Source organism: Odocoileus virginianus, chromosome 25, assembly GCF_023699985.2.
Source record: "Odocoileus virginianus isolate 20LAN1187 ecotype Illinois chromosome 25, Ovbor_1.2, whole genome shotgun sequence".
In the NCBI taxonomy this organism is placed as follows: domain Eukaryota; kingdom Metazoa; phylum Chordata; class Mammalia; order Artiodactyla; family Cervidae; genus Odocoileus; species Odocoileus virginianus.
In genome coordinates this window covers 6,259,683-6,276,946 of record NC_069698.1, presented here as the reverse complement: position 1 = coordinate 6,276,946, position 17,264 = coordinate 6,259,683, and the positions used below count along the sequence as shown (strand labels likewise).

The following is a 17,264-nucleotide window of genomic DNA, read 5'->3' as shown; positions in this document are numbered from 1 at the left end:
GCGAAATGGTGATCTGATGGGAAATAGAGCAGGGACTTCAAACATGACCTTTTCACAAATTCTTATAAACATGGATATAAATTTAGCTAACACAAGGGTCAGAAGGGTTCTGTTAGCAAAAGAAATGAAAAAATCCACATACTTTCTATGTCCTAACATACTTTCATGTACAATGAATTTTTTTCCCCTAGGAAATTGAGGCATATATTGTATAAAAGAAAAAGATTTGTTGACCAAATATTCAAAACTCATTAATGTCAGGAATGTTCTATCTGCTTGTTCCAGCTTAATTCTAAAGATTTAAGAGTTTTCAAAGAAGCAGTGTACTATCACATAAGAATGGACAATTTTTGAAATCAAATCTGGATGATCGATTTTATCTTCAATGATAAAGAATTTCATCAAGGTAGTTCCACCCCACTGTTTAGCTGCAAATCAACAGACGGAGTACCCTGAAGAAAAGGAAAAGCAAAGGGCATCTAATATTTTACTGCGAAACCTACTGTGGAGTGAGGTGTGTCAGACACTCAGTCGTGTCCGACTCTTTGTGACCCCATGGACTATACAGTCCATGGGATTCTCCAGGCTAGAATACTGGAGTGGGTAGCCTTTCCCTTCTCCAGGGGATCTTCCCAACCCAGGGATCGAACCCAGGTCTCCCACATTTCAGGCAGATTCTTTACCAACTGAGCTATCCTACTAGTCATAGATAATTAGCTCTAATATATTTTAAGCAAAGTCTTTGAGTGGCATTTGCTTCCTATCTAAATCCAAAGAAAGGCCTGGATATACTGATATCCTACTTATCACCATCTTAATAAAGTTCTAAACAGACTTTATTTCTCTTTATTGTATTTTTAATGTAGACTTTTTATATAACTGTAATATTCTAATTAAAAATAAGCCAAAAATAAGAATACTATTCCAGTGCATTTTATTCAGTATCATTTACACTTTTATACAAAATTGATCTTGGTTCTGAAAGGAAAAAATAAAAGCAACTGCTATCACTTAAAAAAAGGAATGTAAACTGTGAGCTTGGGGTGATATGTGTAAATGCAGGTCCACCGTTTTTAACGAAGGCTCCATTCTGATGAAGGTCACCGAAAATGAGGACGGGCAGGCATGTGCAGGCGCTCCCCTGGTGGCTCAGGTGGTAAAAGAATTTCCCTGCACTGCAGGAGGCCCAGGTTCTACCCCTGGGTCGGGAAGATCCCCTGGAGAAGGGAATGGCTACCCACTCAGCATTCTAGCCTGGAGAATTCCATTGACAGATAAGCCTGGTAAGCTACAGTCCACAGGATCGCAAAGAGTCGGACACAACTGAGTGACTAACACTTTCAGGCACGTGTGGGGGTTATACAGAAAATATCTGTACCTTCTCCTGAACATTGCTGTGACTCAAAATGGCTCTAAAAAATAAAGTGTTAATAAAAGAATCTAAAAAAGAACAGATGTATGTATATATAACTGAATTAGTCTGTTCACCTGAAAATAACAGATCACTAACAAATCAATTATACACCAATAAAATTAAAACATTAATAAAATGAGAAAGATACAAATAGATAATTTTCATATAAAATTTGTCTGAAAATTTGCCTATAAAATTTTATTGTATATAAAATACCACAAAAGAAATTTCAATTTATGAAAATTATTACACTATTTGTAATTATTTTTGGAATATTGTGGTTTTTGCCTTCAAAAACTCATTCAAAATATAGGTTCAATTTTACTTGCAATCAGGTAAGTGGTAAAATTAAGTTTAAGAACTTTTGTTAACAATCATGTATGTTTACTTCTGGTAGTAGAGAAAATAATTTACGTGACATGGGGAAAGGTTCACTCATTGATTTAGCTCATGGGAAATTTTTAGGATACCAAAGGAATAAAATAGAGCAATTTTATTTGTCTGGTTCCAAGTTAAAGCTGCCAAGTAAACCATCCTTCCATTTATAGCCAGTACTTCATTCCCTTTATATTATCATCATACGTTCACAGAGTGTTCTGCACTGTGGCTGTCATTTCTGAGTTAATACACTGGCAATGCACAAAGACACACAGTATTGAAGATACACAGTCAGCCTTCCCACAGTCGGCACCTCTTGTTAAATTCAGCGTGTGCTATTTAAACCTTTAGTGAGAAATACATCCACTTTCTGCATATGCACACTTGAGACAGAACAAGGATATATTTTCTAATGCTTTTCTTAGTGATTTCTGCATTTTGAACTGAAGGCTCACAGATACACTCCTCTATAGCCTTCGACATTTCTGATTTGAGAGGTATATAATCAGAGGGGTGACCGTCTGCATAGCCCTTTGGCTTTACCTATATAACTTATACCTCAAACATCACCCTTACCAAGTACTTTTTTCCCTTTATTTGAGCAGTTCCTGATACCTTGATTAGTTCATCAGCTTTTCCAGAACCAAAGCAAAGTAGGAACATCCACCTTCACTGTTTATAGATGAACCTCCTGTGACGTTGCCCCACAAAACAATAACTTTCTTTGAACTTGAATCTTTTCTATGATGCGTATTTAGTAAATGTTCATTCACTGACACTGTTTTCTTTACAGTCATCTAGGTCTTCCTTATATTTCTGTCCTAACTGCAAAAGGCTTAACGGTAGACCCTGAGTCAACCAAGACCTGGCGTGGTGTGTCCCAAAGAGCACTCACGGCTGTCAGCCAGAAAGAATGAGAGGCTATTAGAGAGATACACGACCAAACTGTTACGGGAAAGAAAGATATGTTTAGCATCCCTTTAAAATGTAGAAAATATTTGAAATATATTATTTCCCTTATTTTCTACATGTAACAAGCTTTAATAATCTCTGAAGGCAAGGTTTTAAAAAATATCTTTTATTAAAGTTGAATATTCAGAGCCTGGGATACACCTTAGTCCATAGGTCTTATACTAGTCTTCCTGGTCCTAACAGAGAAAACACCCAACTCAGAGAAATCACAGCCCAGCAAAGTGGTAGCACATAACCCAGCTGTATTTGAAATGAGGATTACATATGTGCCACCTGTAAGCCATTTCCCCAGCATCTCACTGTGTGCTCTATAAACATACATACTAATTTTAAGGATTCTTTTTACAACATCAAGAAGAATCAGGGTGGTATATTATTAGGCCAAATGTAAGCCTGAAGTATAAACACTTTCACTAGCTTGCTTTTAGGTTGGAGAAACAAATTTTACATTAATTTTTAAGTTAATTTATCCAGGCTCAATATTTATTCCTAACACTTCAAGGGGACTGTTTTAGAAATCAAGAAGATAAATGTTTAGAAAACTTTTTTTTTTGAGAATCTCATCTTTCAATAACATGTTGAACATTAAAAACTTCACAGTGATATTAAAAGTGTCACTACTTATAATTGCCAATAACTAGACACAACTCAGATATCCCTCAGTAGAGGGAAGGATAGACCACAGTATATTTTACAATGGAATACCTACTCTGGACAATAAAAAAGGAACAAACTATTGATACGCTTGACAGCTTGGATGAATGTCAGATTCCCTGTGCTAAGTTAAGTAGAAAGAAGCCAAACTCAAAAGAAACTATAACTAACTGTATGATTCTATTTATATGACCTTCTGGAAAAAGCGAAACTATATGGACACAAATCAGATTGATAATTTCCAAGGGTTTGGGTAATGGAAGAAGTTGACACAGGGCCTGGGGGATTTTTTTGGAGTAAGGAACTGTTCTGAACTGTGGTAGTGAATACATGACTCAGAATTTGCCAAAACTCCCAAAACTGTACACTAATAAAGCAGGGTGAATTGTACTGTATGAAAATTATGCTTTAACAACTGGAAAATTTTCATTTAAAGCTCATAAATTCACTTTGACTCATTTAAGATATTGCAGATAGGCATCTTTCACAAACAAACATGCTTAATATCCCTGAAAAAGTGAAAAGTGAAGAGTGAAAGTGAAGTCGCTCAGTCGTGTCAACTCTTTGCTACCCCGTGGACTTTAGCCCACCAGGCTCCTCCATCCATGGGATTCTCCAGGCAAGAGTACTGGAGTGGGTTGCCATTTCCTTCTCCAGGGGATGTTCCCGACCCAGGGATCGAACCCAGGTCTCCTGCATTGCAGGCAGATGCTTTAACCTCTGAGCCACCAGGGAAGCCCAGTGGCTTTCAAATCACTTACCTAATTCTATTTGCACCTACAGAGAAATGTTGACTGAAACAAGAAATGTTTGAATATGGTGGAATATGTCAAGATGCCTGTACTTAATGTGAAAATAAAAATCTCATTCTAACCACATGCCTTTTCTATGAACAGATCAATATATTCATGGCGGAATGGAGAATATATGATAAATTATGCCTCTGTGGGACAAAAAAAAGACAGTATGAGGAATATAGTTTAGATTGTATATTTAAATAGAATGTAGTGGCTCACATTTCTGACTAAGGCTTCTAATTATTTGTGAGCATAAATCAGTTGTATAGTAAATTACAAGTAAATCTGTCAGACTACTGGGATTAATGTTAATACCAGTTTTCATCTTAGCTTTTACTCAGAGAAAATGAAAGATTAGTGAAATTAGTGGCACTCCCACTCCCAGATTATAGCCATCCTCCAAATGTGATTTTCCCCACAAAGGATGAGAGAGAGAGAGATTACAATACTGTATGAATTTAGATATTATAAAACTAAAATAAAAAGTAGAAAGGTAATACCCATAGTGGTTTTTACCTTTTCCACATATTCTCTTTCTGTTGAGACTAGTTTAAAATGATATACTTGCAGCCCTCAATTATTTTCATAACTGTGCCAACAAGTAGGTTTTAGGGATCCACCACAAAATATTAAAAAACATGTTAGGATGGTCAAGCTGCTTTGCAGGAGATATGAACAAAATTTATAAATCAATAGGAATATGCAGAAAAAATAAAGTCTGAGTTTTAAATACTGAGTTGTATCAGTAGGTCAAAACCAAATGCACACGCATTTCTACATAATACATCAATGAGAGAATGCCACAGCAATCACAGTGAACGAACTGAAAAGGACCCATTCCATACCATCCTTTATATATTAGGTCAATGGTAACTTACAAAGAACTGCCATCTTCAATAACACTGCACCTTCCCATCCACCCAAGGTAAAGCAAACAAAAAAGAAACAATGCTAATGCCTCATCTTGGCAAATATTGAAAATATTTTTACTTGAATAAAAGCAGGTTCAAAAATTAACAAGAGAGCATCACTATTCATTCACTATGGTTAAGAAAAGAATAGCTGTTAATTACATCTTGATCTTCCATCTAAAGTTTTCTACCATCTTATCTGTAAATCAATGAAATTAATTTCTTATCATTAAACATAAACAGGATTAAGGTAAAAGTGACATGCATGCTGTCTTCATAGACCCTCAAGTGAACAATAACAGAACATGTTTTCCTGCTCTCTTGTGGTTAGCTATAAACAATGAAGCCTGGTATGCATCATATATAGGATGAAAAAATTTCCATCAAGTGTCTTTCCCTTAAGTTTTTAAAAATTACAACGTGATGTTTGCTTTAATAGCTCCTGTGGCTTAGTAATTTCTTCTCTGTTCTTCACTCCCTAGTCAAAACAAAGCAAAACAAAACAAAAATATCCCTTCTCCCATGAATTTGCTTATACATAATATAAAGTTTAAAGCTTCGATAGTATGTCCAACTGTCCCCTCAGCATCACTACTTGGACGTGTGTGTGTAATCAGCACCTGAAACTCAACAAATCTTTAAGTCTTAAATTTGCCACCTTTGCCCCCTACCCACACCTGGCTCCTTCTCCAATCTCCCTCCATCTGATAAATGACACCAACCCATTCACTCGGTTTCTTGAACAAAAAAAACCTATGTAAGAATCATCCCTGACTTATCATACCTCACAGACATCCAATTTATTAACAGGTACTGTTGGATCAAAACACAACCCAAGGTGGGCCACGTAACTCCATCGCCATCAGCCTGATCCAAGCCCTGGCCATCTCTTACTGGTTCACCGCATCAGACGGCTACACTCACTGGTCTCTCTGCTCCCACTTCTGCTGTCCTGAAGACAGTTCACACAGCCCGAGCGAAACTCTTTAAACACACAAACCAGCATCAAGTCACAGCACTGATCAACAGCCTCAATGGCTCCTAAAACCTGGCCCACCGCAGTCCTCTCCCGGCCTTAACGGCAGCGTCTGACCTGGCTCCGGGCTCTGACTCCGCCCCAGCCCTCCTGTTCCTCTTGCTCTTTCTCCAGATAGCCAAGGCAGTCGCCTGCCTCGCTGATCTGTACCTGAGTTCTAACCCTTTATGCTCTTCGCGCTGACAGCCTCATGGCTCACTGCCTTCTCTCAGGTTTCTGTTCAGTATTACCTTTCCTGATGACCTCAACCAAAATACAAACCTTCCCATCACTATTAATCTCCTTCCTGGTTTACTTTTCCTTCCAGCACTTACCACAACCGGACAGTATACTACGGTTATTTGCTTACTTGCTGTTCTCCCTAACTAGAGCACAGATTCCAGCGAGGGTGGGACTTTATCTTGTTGACTCTGACTCTCCAGTCAGTACATGCCACTGAGTGAAAATGCAATAGGAAGGCAAAACTTGTCTTCTGCATTCATTGAGCTCTTTGAGCTGCGGTGTTTGTGGTGCTGGAGAAGACTCCTGAGAGTCCCTTGGACTGCAAGGAGATCCAACCAGTCCATCCTGAAGGAGATCAGTCCTGGGTGTTCATTGGAAGGACTGATGCTGAAGCTGAAACTCCAATACTTTTGGTCACCTGATGTGAAGAACTGACTCATTGGAAAAGATACTGATGCTGGGAGGGATTGGGGGCGGGAGGAGAAGGGGACGACAGAGGATGAGATGGCTGGATGGCATCGCCAACTCGATGGGCATGAGTTTGAGTAAACTCCAGGAGTTGGTGATGGACGGGGGGGCCTGACGTGCTGCGATTCGTGGGGTCGCAAAGAGTCCAACACGACTAAGTGACTGATCTGAACTGAAAACATTAGGACCTTATCTGTTTAGAAAAAATCTATAACAATGATCAACACCACCACCTCCAACAACAAAAACCCTTTTCTAAAAACTATGAAGTAATATTGATTCATGTGTATTTAAAATACACATGTGTATTTAAAATTCTGTGTAGAGCTTAGTAAGTTCAAAAGTACAAAAGGTCTGTTTATAAAAGACAAGAAACAAAAAGAATATTCTTTTAAAAAATTATATTCCTCAGCATTTCAGACCATCATCTTACCTGAAGTAATTATTCCATTAATACCCATAATAATGCCTTTGCTTATTGGCCATCAACATCTTGTGTAAAGTGAAATAAATATTTTTAACTGTTTCAGGTTTCATTTAATTTTGAAAAATCAAATTATCCCAAGATAAAACCTGACATTACAATGAAAAGAATCTTCATAAATTTTTCCTTCTCCCCCTAAATTACAATTACCCACATTACAAGCATTTATTTAAGAATTTATAGCTGAGTGTCAATCATCTTAAATAGAAACATTTAAGGAAAAAAAATCAGTAAATCTATAATACACACTAGTTGGGCTTCCCTGGTAGCACAGCTGCTAAAGAATCTGCCTGTAATGCAGAGACCCCGGTTCAATTCCTGGGTTGGGAAGATTCCCTGGAGAAGGGACAGGCTACGCCCTCCAGTATTCTTGGGCTCCCCTGCTGGCTCAGACAGTAAGAATCCACCGAGGGAAGAGACCTGGGCTCAATCCCTGGGCTGGGAAGACCCCCTGGAGGCGGACATGGCAACCCACTCCAGTGTTCTTGCCTGGGATAGAGGAACCTGCTGGGCCGCAGTCCATGGAGTCGAAGAGCTGGACAGGCCTGAGCGGCTAAGCACACAGACACTAGTAGTTCCAGCCTACTTTTACAAGAATGCATTTTAAAAATTAATTATATATTCTAGGTCACCAGATAAATTACACCATAAAAGTCACAAAATTATAATCATACTGTTTTACAAGAAAGTAACCTCTTCCAGCAATATAATGGGGATCAGAGTAACATCAAGTAATTTGACAGTTACACTTCAGTAAATATTAGTAACACAGTATAGATTTAAAAGTAGATACCAGGTTTGACATTACTGAATTCACCACTGGGGCTTTCAACAAGTGGGAGGGCTGTCAGAGGTCTGTGTTGGGTAAGTCCTTTACCATCTGAGTCAGCAGGGAAGCCCCTATGTTGGGTAGCAATCTGTTAGTTGGCTTTGGCCTAATTTTGAGCAAAGCACTAAGACACCAACATGGAAATGGACTTGAAGATCCAACATCCCTGTGTCACTGCGTGGCATTTTGCTAAGACCTCTATTCTACAACCCTCCAAAGCTGAGAATCTACACTCATTGTACTCTGGTTATACACTCAAATGAAGCTGAAATAACCAAAAACAAAGCAAGCAAATAAAAAAACCCAGAGCAGTAATCCAATTTACACTGGCTTCAAAAATGGGATACAACCAACTAACTAAAAATGAACATTCAAGTTGTCAAGTGTGCATTTGTAATTAATACTTTAGATAACTTTCTCTTAGAAAACCACTGCATGGAACCTAAAAAGTTGAAGCTCTAAAGGATTTAATTTTGTTTGGTTGCTAAATTGTATCTGACTCTTTTGTAACCCCATTGACTATGTAGCCTGCCAGGCTTCTCTGTCCATGGGATTATCCAAGGAAGAATACTAGAGTGGGTTGCCATTTCCTCTGCCAAGAGATCTTCCTGACCCAGGGATTGAACCTGTGCCTTCTGGATTGCAGGCAGGATTTTTTACCGAGCTACCAGGGAAGCCCAAAGGATTTGAGATCATTTAAGATAAACAGATCCCTTTAAGATAAACAGATCAGATGGAGAAAGTGAGGCTCAGAGAAGTTACCTTGCTGAAAGATAGACAAATACTTGATACTGGAGTCACCTCATCTAGTCACCCCTAAGTCTGATTTTATTAATATTTTAATGTTCACTTCAGAATTCCATCCTGGTTTCATAATAAATGCAGGATAGCATAAATAATTAAGAAAAATGCTTATTAAAATATCGACAAAGGACAGCAAGAAAGTATCTCTACAATATAACCTAAATCACGTAAAAAAGTAAAAAAAAGTCAAATGCTAAAACTATGGGCACTGACATCTGGGGTATGTATATCCTTGTATTTATGTATCTGTTCCATTTTTTCCTTTCTTTATATATTTTCCATATTTTCTACAATGAATAACTGCTAACCATATGTCAGAGTAAATAGTAAAACGGAGACATAAGCATGCTATTAAAAGCCAACACGGAATTTGAACTATGGTTAATTTGCAGCATGCAAAATAGGAAATTAATTTGCTATCAAGGATGCACCCTTAAAGTATTTTTCTGTTAAGTAAAGCGGCTACATTGTTTCTGAGGGAAAAAATATCAAGAGTAAATGGGACAAAAATATATCCACCTACATATACAAAATGAAATGTTAGAAAAATATCAATTAAATGCAGTTGACTATGAATTTGTTGTTCTTCATTTATAGGAAAAACAAGCACTTCATATTAAATGTAAATGAAGCAAACTGTAACCTCTGCCTTTTATCCCATTTGCCAATATGAATTTAAAAAACAGAATGCAAAATTTTAATCTCTAATTGTAGCCAGATTTCATGTACTTCAATTTTCTGATGCTCTCTGAATTAGAGGTAATTGAGCTTAGATGTTTTAATTATATACACATATATCCAGAGTTCATTTGGGGCTATAATATTATATGTTATTACTGATGTAGAGTCTACTACACAGACTATGTCTATTTGCTTCTAACTTCCGTGTCTGCTACATATCTGGCAGCTCCAGGCAAAGTGGCCCCTGGAGAATGGTCCAGTAGCTCAGCTCCCCACTGTCCCCTAACTGATGTCAATGCCACACTTTTTGCTTGTCCTCACGGACACCCCTTCCCAACTGTGCTCATCCTCCATGACCCAGTAAATTCCCAACCTCTCTGAAAACATCCTTGACTTACACAGTCTGTAATGGACTCTTCTCCAAGCATATACAAAAACTAAGAAGTTAGATTCATACAATTTATTGCATGATGTTCTCTTGTGATTTTATGTATGTTAACTTTATTTTAAAGCATATTGTAAATTTCTTGGGAGGTGGTATGGACTTCCCAGTCGGTGCTAGTAGTAAAGAACCTGCCTGCTAATACAGAATATGAAGGTTCGATCCCTGGGTCAGGAAGATCCCCTGAAGGAGGAAATGGCAGCCCACTCTAGTATGCTTACCTAGAGAATCCCATGGACAGAGGAAACTGGCGGGCTACACTCCATGAAGTTGCAAAGAGTCGGACACAACTAAAATGACTTAACATGCAAGCATGGAATCTAGCTTATTGTTCTTCTGCATTCAGTGATCAGCAGAGGAAGGAGTGAAGATGCTCGAAGACGTTCAACTAGAAATGAGGGACTTGGCAGATGATAGTGTTAAGCAAGAAGCATTCTTAGTATACTCACTAAGTAACGACTGTTGTAAGGTATTAAGGGAAAAGCAGAGATTACAAGAAAAGTTTTTGCCCTTAAAACCTTATAATCTTTTTATTATGAAGAGGCACTTTAATATCAGAAAACAGTAAAGTTCATAATTAAATGTGTAGAAAATAAAGTTGAGGAGGAAGAGGAATGAGATTCAGTCTTTTTATCATCACTATAACAGAAGTCTCACAAGTTTTCATAAAGCAGTAGAGCCTGAGACGTGGATCTTGAGAATAAAGATTCTGAAAATTTAGTGCATAGGAGGGTACTGTATGGATGCACAACACCAGAAAAAAAAATCAAGACAAGATTAGAGGGCAAGCATTAGGAATTCCTGAACAATATTTTTAGTTGAGTAGAATTCTGTGGATCTTGCTGATAGCAGGAGAGCACAGAATTAATTTAGAAGGAAAGAAAGAACAATGTTGGGTTTTGAGTAGGAAAGTGATTTTTGGAAAGCAGAATTTAAATTAAATCAGCTATGTGAATAAAATATATTGGACAGAAGACAAGCAGCTGGATTTAATATGAGGAGGAGGAGAATGGCAATCAGGAGATTTGGTTTTATCCAGGTTTTATCTGGGTAGACACTATCACTTAACTATCTGATGTGCTTCTTGTGTCCCTATTTTTCAAATAAGACACCTGGTTAAACTAATTTTTCTAGCTTTAAAATCCACTGATGTTAATTCTGAGATCAGGGAGAAGGCTATTTTAGCTGGCCTGTTATAAGCCAAAACTAGTGCAATGGGGAAGATGAGCTGAATATGAAAAACTCAAAAGAACAATCAACAGGGATGGGTGGCTGAATGGATTTGAGAAAGTGAGAAAACTGGAGGAACCAAACATCATTTTATGATGTCAAACTGGGAAGCTGGCATAAATGTGACGCCTATGAGGAAGAGACAGGGGTGGGGAGGACAGCACTGTGCTGCCGGAGCCTCGGTCTGTATGAAGGGAAGACTTCGCTTTCTCTCTGTTGGTTTCTGTGGAATCTCAGAGTGCAGGTAGGTCTCAAAAATGCTGTAATTATCAGCAAAGAATCAGAAAGGATCTGATTTCTGTCACTTCACTTTAAAAAGCCAGCTGGTTTATTGTCATCAACACACTTCTAGTCACCCTGCACTTCCTGTACTGAGAACCTCTGAACCACTCCGGACAGCAACTTTATGCATGGGAAATTGATCTCCAAATCCAGAAACACTTACCTGATGCTGGGGAGAAGGGTGGCAGCGGAAGGGGGAGGAGAAAGCCGGGGAGGAACATCGTATTCTTCACTTCCCAGGTGACCATTGGAAAAGACCTGAAAGGCAATCAAAGGGTTAGCTTAGAATTTTAACTTCTGGAGGATCTTAAAACAATAGCTGCTCTTGGATGTTCTGTAATTTTGAAAAGAATATATCATTTCAGCTTATTTGAACAAGTGAAATATCATGTAATTTACTTAGAAGCACCATAGTGATTATCTGCCACCACCCAAAATACTACCAAGTTAGGTGGAAAAATAAAATACAGCATGATACTCATCCTGAGGGGAGATGCTACAGTTTCTATAAATCAGATACAGATTAACTAGATAAATAAGTAGTCAAAGTTTCCAGACATGATGAGTTTTTGGTGAAAAGTTAGCACTCTCTGTAAGGATTTAATAAGGGGAAAAAAGTAGCACTGGGTGCAAATCTTGTTTCAATTCCTCCCAAATAAATTATACCTCTCTGGGGTTAACAGGACGTTTCTAAAGTTCTTGACAAAATCACAAAGGAGTATAATCAGAAACGCCTTTGTTCTTTCAAGGTCGAAGCTTCAGCACTACTAGCAATTAGAGATCTGGTCTGGCTTTCAAAGAGCAAGCAATTTTAAATGCAGTCTTCAGTGCGTGAACAACACAAACCAGAACTGTTACCTTGCTCGTAAGCTACAACCGCCAGCGTTTAACTACTCAGAACTCGGGAATTCTGATTTGCAGGCTGCTCAGTGACAGTCTGGGAGCTAACAGCTGCTCTTCACTAATCCAACAATGTGATTAAAGCAATTTAAAAGAAAAAAGAAGAAGAACCTTGAAAAGACAGATGAAACATATTTTAGACCCGTAAGTAATGATTAGGATTTTCTCATGAAGCTCTCTCCCAAACTATTTATTAGTTCATCTACAAATGGCATAGGCTAATTTGTGGCAAAAAGGATGTGATGTAATTTGAATAGTTCTAGATAACCCAGTGAGTAACCTACCAATTTGTTTCCCCCGCCTCAATGTTCTAGAATGATGTTGAAGCTTTAGAAGTGAAACAGCCACATTTACCCGTGTCAACGTAAGAAAAGGAACATGTTTAAAGAATCCATTTGAAACATATCATTGTTTGCAATTCAAAGCTACACAATATAAACTTTATATCATTTAAGCCATCACCCTAAAAAAAAAGTCCTACGCTAGTTTTTGATTTCTCATTACATTCAGTATACTAGAGATGAACTATGATAAAAATATCAATATATCTTTAATTTTATCATAGGTTTTTAACTATGGACCAAACAACAGAACAAGGTAGAGTTTTTTAGATTTTCTAGGACAAGAAATTTCTAAGCCGACATTAATTTTTGTACAGATCAGTGAGAAACTTTAAACATTAAAAAATCCCTTTGAACCAACAAATACATGTATCAAACCACAAATGCTCATTGTATAACAGGCATATAAAGTCACTCTTAATTGGAGTTCTGGGCAATTAACTGTTGCCAAAATGGATACAATGTAAAATTTCTGCAATCAAAACTCTGTGATGTTTCTGTCATAAATACATTTAAAATTCATTCTGGAAAATGTCATGTAGGTTTACATGCAATTATTTGTTTTAATAGGAGCAAGTACCTAATGTATTGTTGACACCTAGTAAAATTTCAACAATTATAAAAGGGAACTATGGGAATAAAAGTTTCTATTGTATTCCACATGAGGTTTTTTTTTGGGACAAAGACTGATTTCCTCATTTTATAGGACATTCCTTCAATGCTTTACACATAGTAGAGTGCAAATGAATACTGACTGCTTATTAATAGATTATACGTGTGTGTAAATAGTAAAGGACCTAAAAATGCAGATACTAAAGTGATGTTTGTATTTCTGTTTATCTAAAGTGGCTGGATGGCCAGATTTAATATTATTTCATTCTGAACTCTATGTTCCCACCTGCTCCTAATTTCATTAGACAAAATCATTTCATTTAAAACTACTGAAAGAGTGCAGTAAGTTACAACTTCTCGAGCTAAAAATAAATACATTAAGTCCTCTGGAAATCTGTAAAGCATTTGGCAGACAGGAGAAAACAACAACTCCTCATATGTGTAAGTTGACAGTATCAACCGAAGCAGTTCACACAGAAATCTCCTTGATTCAGCTTTTAACTGTCAGCTAATAAAACTTCTCTCTCTTCTGCCTTCCTAGCTCACTGTCACATATTTACTACAATTCCATGTGACATGCTTATTAATACTAACTTAAACATTCTGTCATCTCCTCTATTTGGAGGTGACAAACAGTTTCAAGGGGTCAGATCTGAGAGAGTACCCATGTAACACTCTACAGGAGGCAGTGACCAAAACCATCCCCAAGAGAAAGAAATACAAAAAGATAAGATGATTGTCTGAGGAGGCCTTACCAATAGCTGAGAAAAGGAGAGAAGCGAAGGCAAAGGAGAAAAGGAAAGATACACCCATCTGAATGCAGAGTTCCAAGGAACAGCACGGAGAGATAAGAAAGTCTTATTAAGTGAACAATGCAAAGAAACAGAAGAAAGCAATAGAATAGGAAAGACTAGATATCTCTTCAAGAAAACTGGAGACACCAAGAGAACATTTCATGCAAAAATTGGCACAATAAAGGACAGAAACAGTAAGGACCTAACAGAAGCAGAAGAGATTAAAAGGGGTGGCACGAATACAAGAAGAACTGTACAAAAAGGTCTTCATGACCCAGATAACCATGATGGTGTGGTCACTCCCCTAGAGCCAACATCCTGGAGTGTGAAGTCACGTGGGCCTTAGGAAGTAACACTACGAACAAAGCTAGTGGAGGTGATGGAATTCTAGCTGAGCTATTTCAAATCCTAAAAGATGATGCTGTGAAAGTGCTGCACTCAATATGCCAGCCAATTTGGAAAACGCAGCAGTGGTCACAAGACTAGAAAAGGTCAGTTTTCATTCCAACCCCAAAGAAGGGCAGTGCCAAAGAATGCTCAGACTACCGCACACGCATTCATTTCACACGCTGGCAAGGTGACACTCAAAATCTTTTCAAGTTAGGCTTCAACAGTACACGACCTGAGAACTGCCAGATGTACAAGCCAGACTGAGAAAAAGGCAGAGGAATAGATCAAATTGCCAACATCCACTGGACCATGGAAAAGCAAAAGAATTCCAGAAAAACATCTACTTCTGCTTCATTGACTACACTAAAGCCTTTAACTCTGTGGACCATAACAAACTGTGGAAAATTCCTGAAGAGCTGGGAATACCAGACCACCTGACCTGCCTCCTGAGAAATCCATATGCAGGTCAAGAAGCAACGCTTAGAACCAAACATGAACACCACACTGGTTCAAAATTGGGAAAGGAGTACATCAAGGCTGTATATTGTCACCATGCTTATTTAACTGATATGCAGGCTACATCGTGCAAAATACCAAGCTGGTTGACTCAAAAGCTGGAATCAAGATTGCTGGGAGAAATATCAATAACTTCAGATATGCAGATGACACCACCCTTATGGCAGAAAGTGAAGACGAACTAAAGAGCCTCTTGATGAAAGTGAAAGAGGAGAGTGAAAAAGTTGGCTTAAAGCTCAACATTCAGAAAACTAAGATCATGGCATCTGATCCTATCACTTCATGGCAAATAGATAGGGAAACAATGGAATCAGTGAGAGACTTTATTTTGTTGGGCTCCATAGTCACTGCAGATGGTGACTGCAGCCATGAAATTAAAAGACCTCTGCTCCTTGGAAGGAAAGTTATGACCAACCTAGAGAGCATATTAAAAAGCAGAGACATTACTTTGTCAACAAAGGTCCGTCTAGACAAAGCTATGATTTTTCCAGTGGTCATGTACAGATGTGAGAGTTGGAGTATAAAGAAAGCTGAGCACTGAAGAATTGATGCTTTTGGACTTTGGTGCTGGAGAAGACTCTTCAGAGTCCCTTGGATAGAAAGGATGTCTAACCAATCCATCCTAAAGGAAATCAACCCTGAATATTCCTTGGAAGGACCAATGCTGAAGCTGAAACTCTAATACTTTGGCCACCTGATACAAAGAGCCCACTCACTGGAAAAGACCCTGATGCTGGGAAAGATTGAGGACAGGAGGAGAAGGGGATGAGAGGGGATGAGATGGTCAGATAACATCATTGACTCAATGGACATGGATTTGAACAAACTCTGAGAGACGATGAAGGAGAGGGAAGCCTGGTGTATTGCAGTCCATGGCGTCACAAAGAGTCAGACACAACTGAGCGACTGAACAACAACAAAATCATTCTGATCCTATCACTCCTGTGCCAGGAAAGCTTTAAACGCACTGTCCTGCCTACCAAGTTAAAGATGACATAGTACAGAATATGAGGCCCTCCGTAACTGCCTCCAGTCTTCACCGCCACAGCGTGACCTACTGTGCTCACTCTGCATGCACTGCAGTCTGTCCAACATCCACTTCCTGCACTGCGCTTACATTCCCACTCACATGCTGCCCTCCCTGTCCTGTCTCCACAAACAGCACCTGCTGATCTTCTAGTGTCAATCACTAGCGGCTCTCTTGCACACTTTCTTTAGTCCTTCTACCCTGCGTCTCAGTTAGAATATTTCCCCCCCTTGGAGATCCCACACTGTATTTTCTAGATGCTTCTCCTGTGCCGCATCTGTTAGGTAACTGTGTATCTGTCTCATCCTCACGAGACTCTGCTTGATCTCTTTTGTATTCTCCTCAGTATCTTGAATATCCTACTCATTTAACTCAAAGAGGTTGAAGGAATAAGAATACTTATTAAGGGGAACTTATACTTGTGGAAGAAGTATAATCTGGGTTATCACAAAATTTATTATCAACTCTAGGTTACTCTAGATGAACATTTTTCTACATGCCTCAAAATTAATATTTTATTAATATTTTAATAAATATTAAAATTCATGTTTTTCTACATGCCTTTCATCCTAACTTTGAAGTGTGAAATGTTTTCTCATGGCTCAGATATTGCCTACAAATTAATGTTAAAGCATTTGGGGTCCTCAAGATGTAGGGAAGATACTATTGTGATAATGCCAGCACAATTAAGAAAAAGCTTTTTTAACATTCAAAGTCTGAGACACAATCTCCTTTTCCCCATCCCACACATGTAAACCCACACGTGTACCAAACTGAAAACACTGCTATAATTTATCCTCCAACAACATTAGGTTAAAGCTGAAACACTGTACACAGAAGACATATTTTCTGAAAGACGACACTTGAGATTCACAGATAAGTTTAAGGTCATTCTTATAAACATGTGCCTCTGTACCAAAATAGCAAAAGCCACATATCAAAAAGAGGAATCATTCCATGTGTTTATCTAGCAGTATCTTCAACAGATTCTTGTGCATAGGGTCATTTTAGAATGATGTCACTTGAAGTAACATGACAAGTCAGAGATAGTGTTTAACCATATAAGAAACAGTAGCATTC

The 17,264-nt window shown here is 38.2% G+C and overlaps 1 protein-coding gene across 8 annotated transcripts in view; it reads right to left on the bottom strand.

Moving 5' to 3' along the window:
• CBLB (Cbl proto-oncogene B) overlaps window positions 1-17,264 on the bottom strand; it is a 210,177-nt gene that overhangs the window by 27,886 nt on the left and 165,027 nt on the right. For all 8 annotated transcript variants that reach the window (XM_020897518.2, XM_020897522.2, XM_020897523.2 and 5 more), the window contains one exon: window positions 11,768-11,862. In XM_020897518.2, coding sequence (XP_020753177.1) covers window positions 11,768-11,862 — 95 coding nt within the window. The remainder of the gene's footprint in view (window positions 1-11,767; window positions 11,863-17,264) is intronic.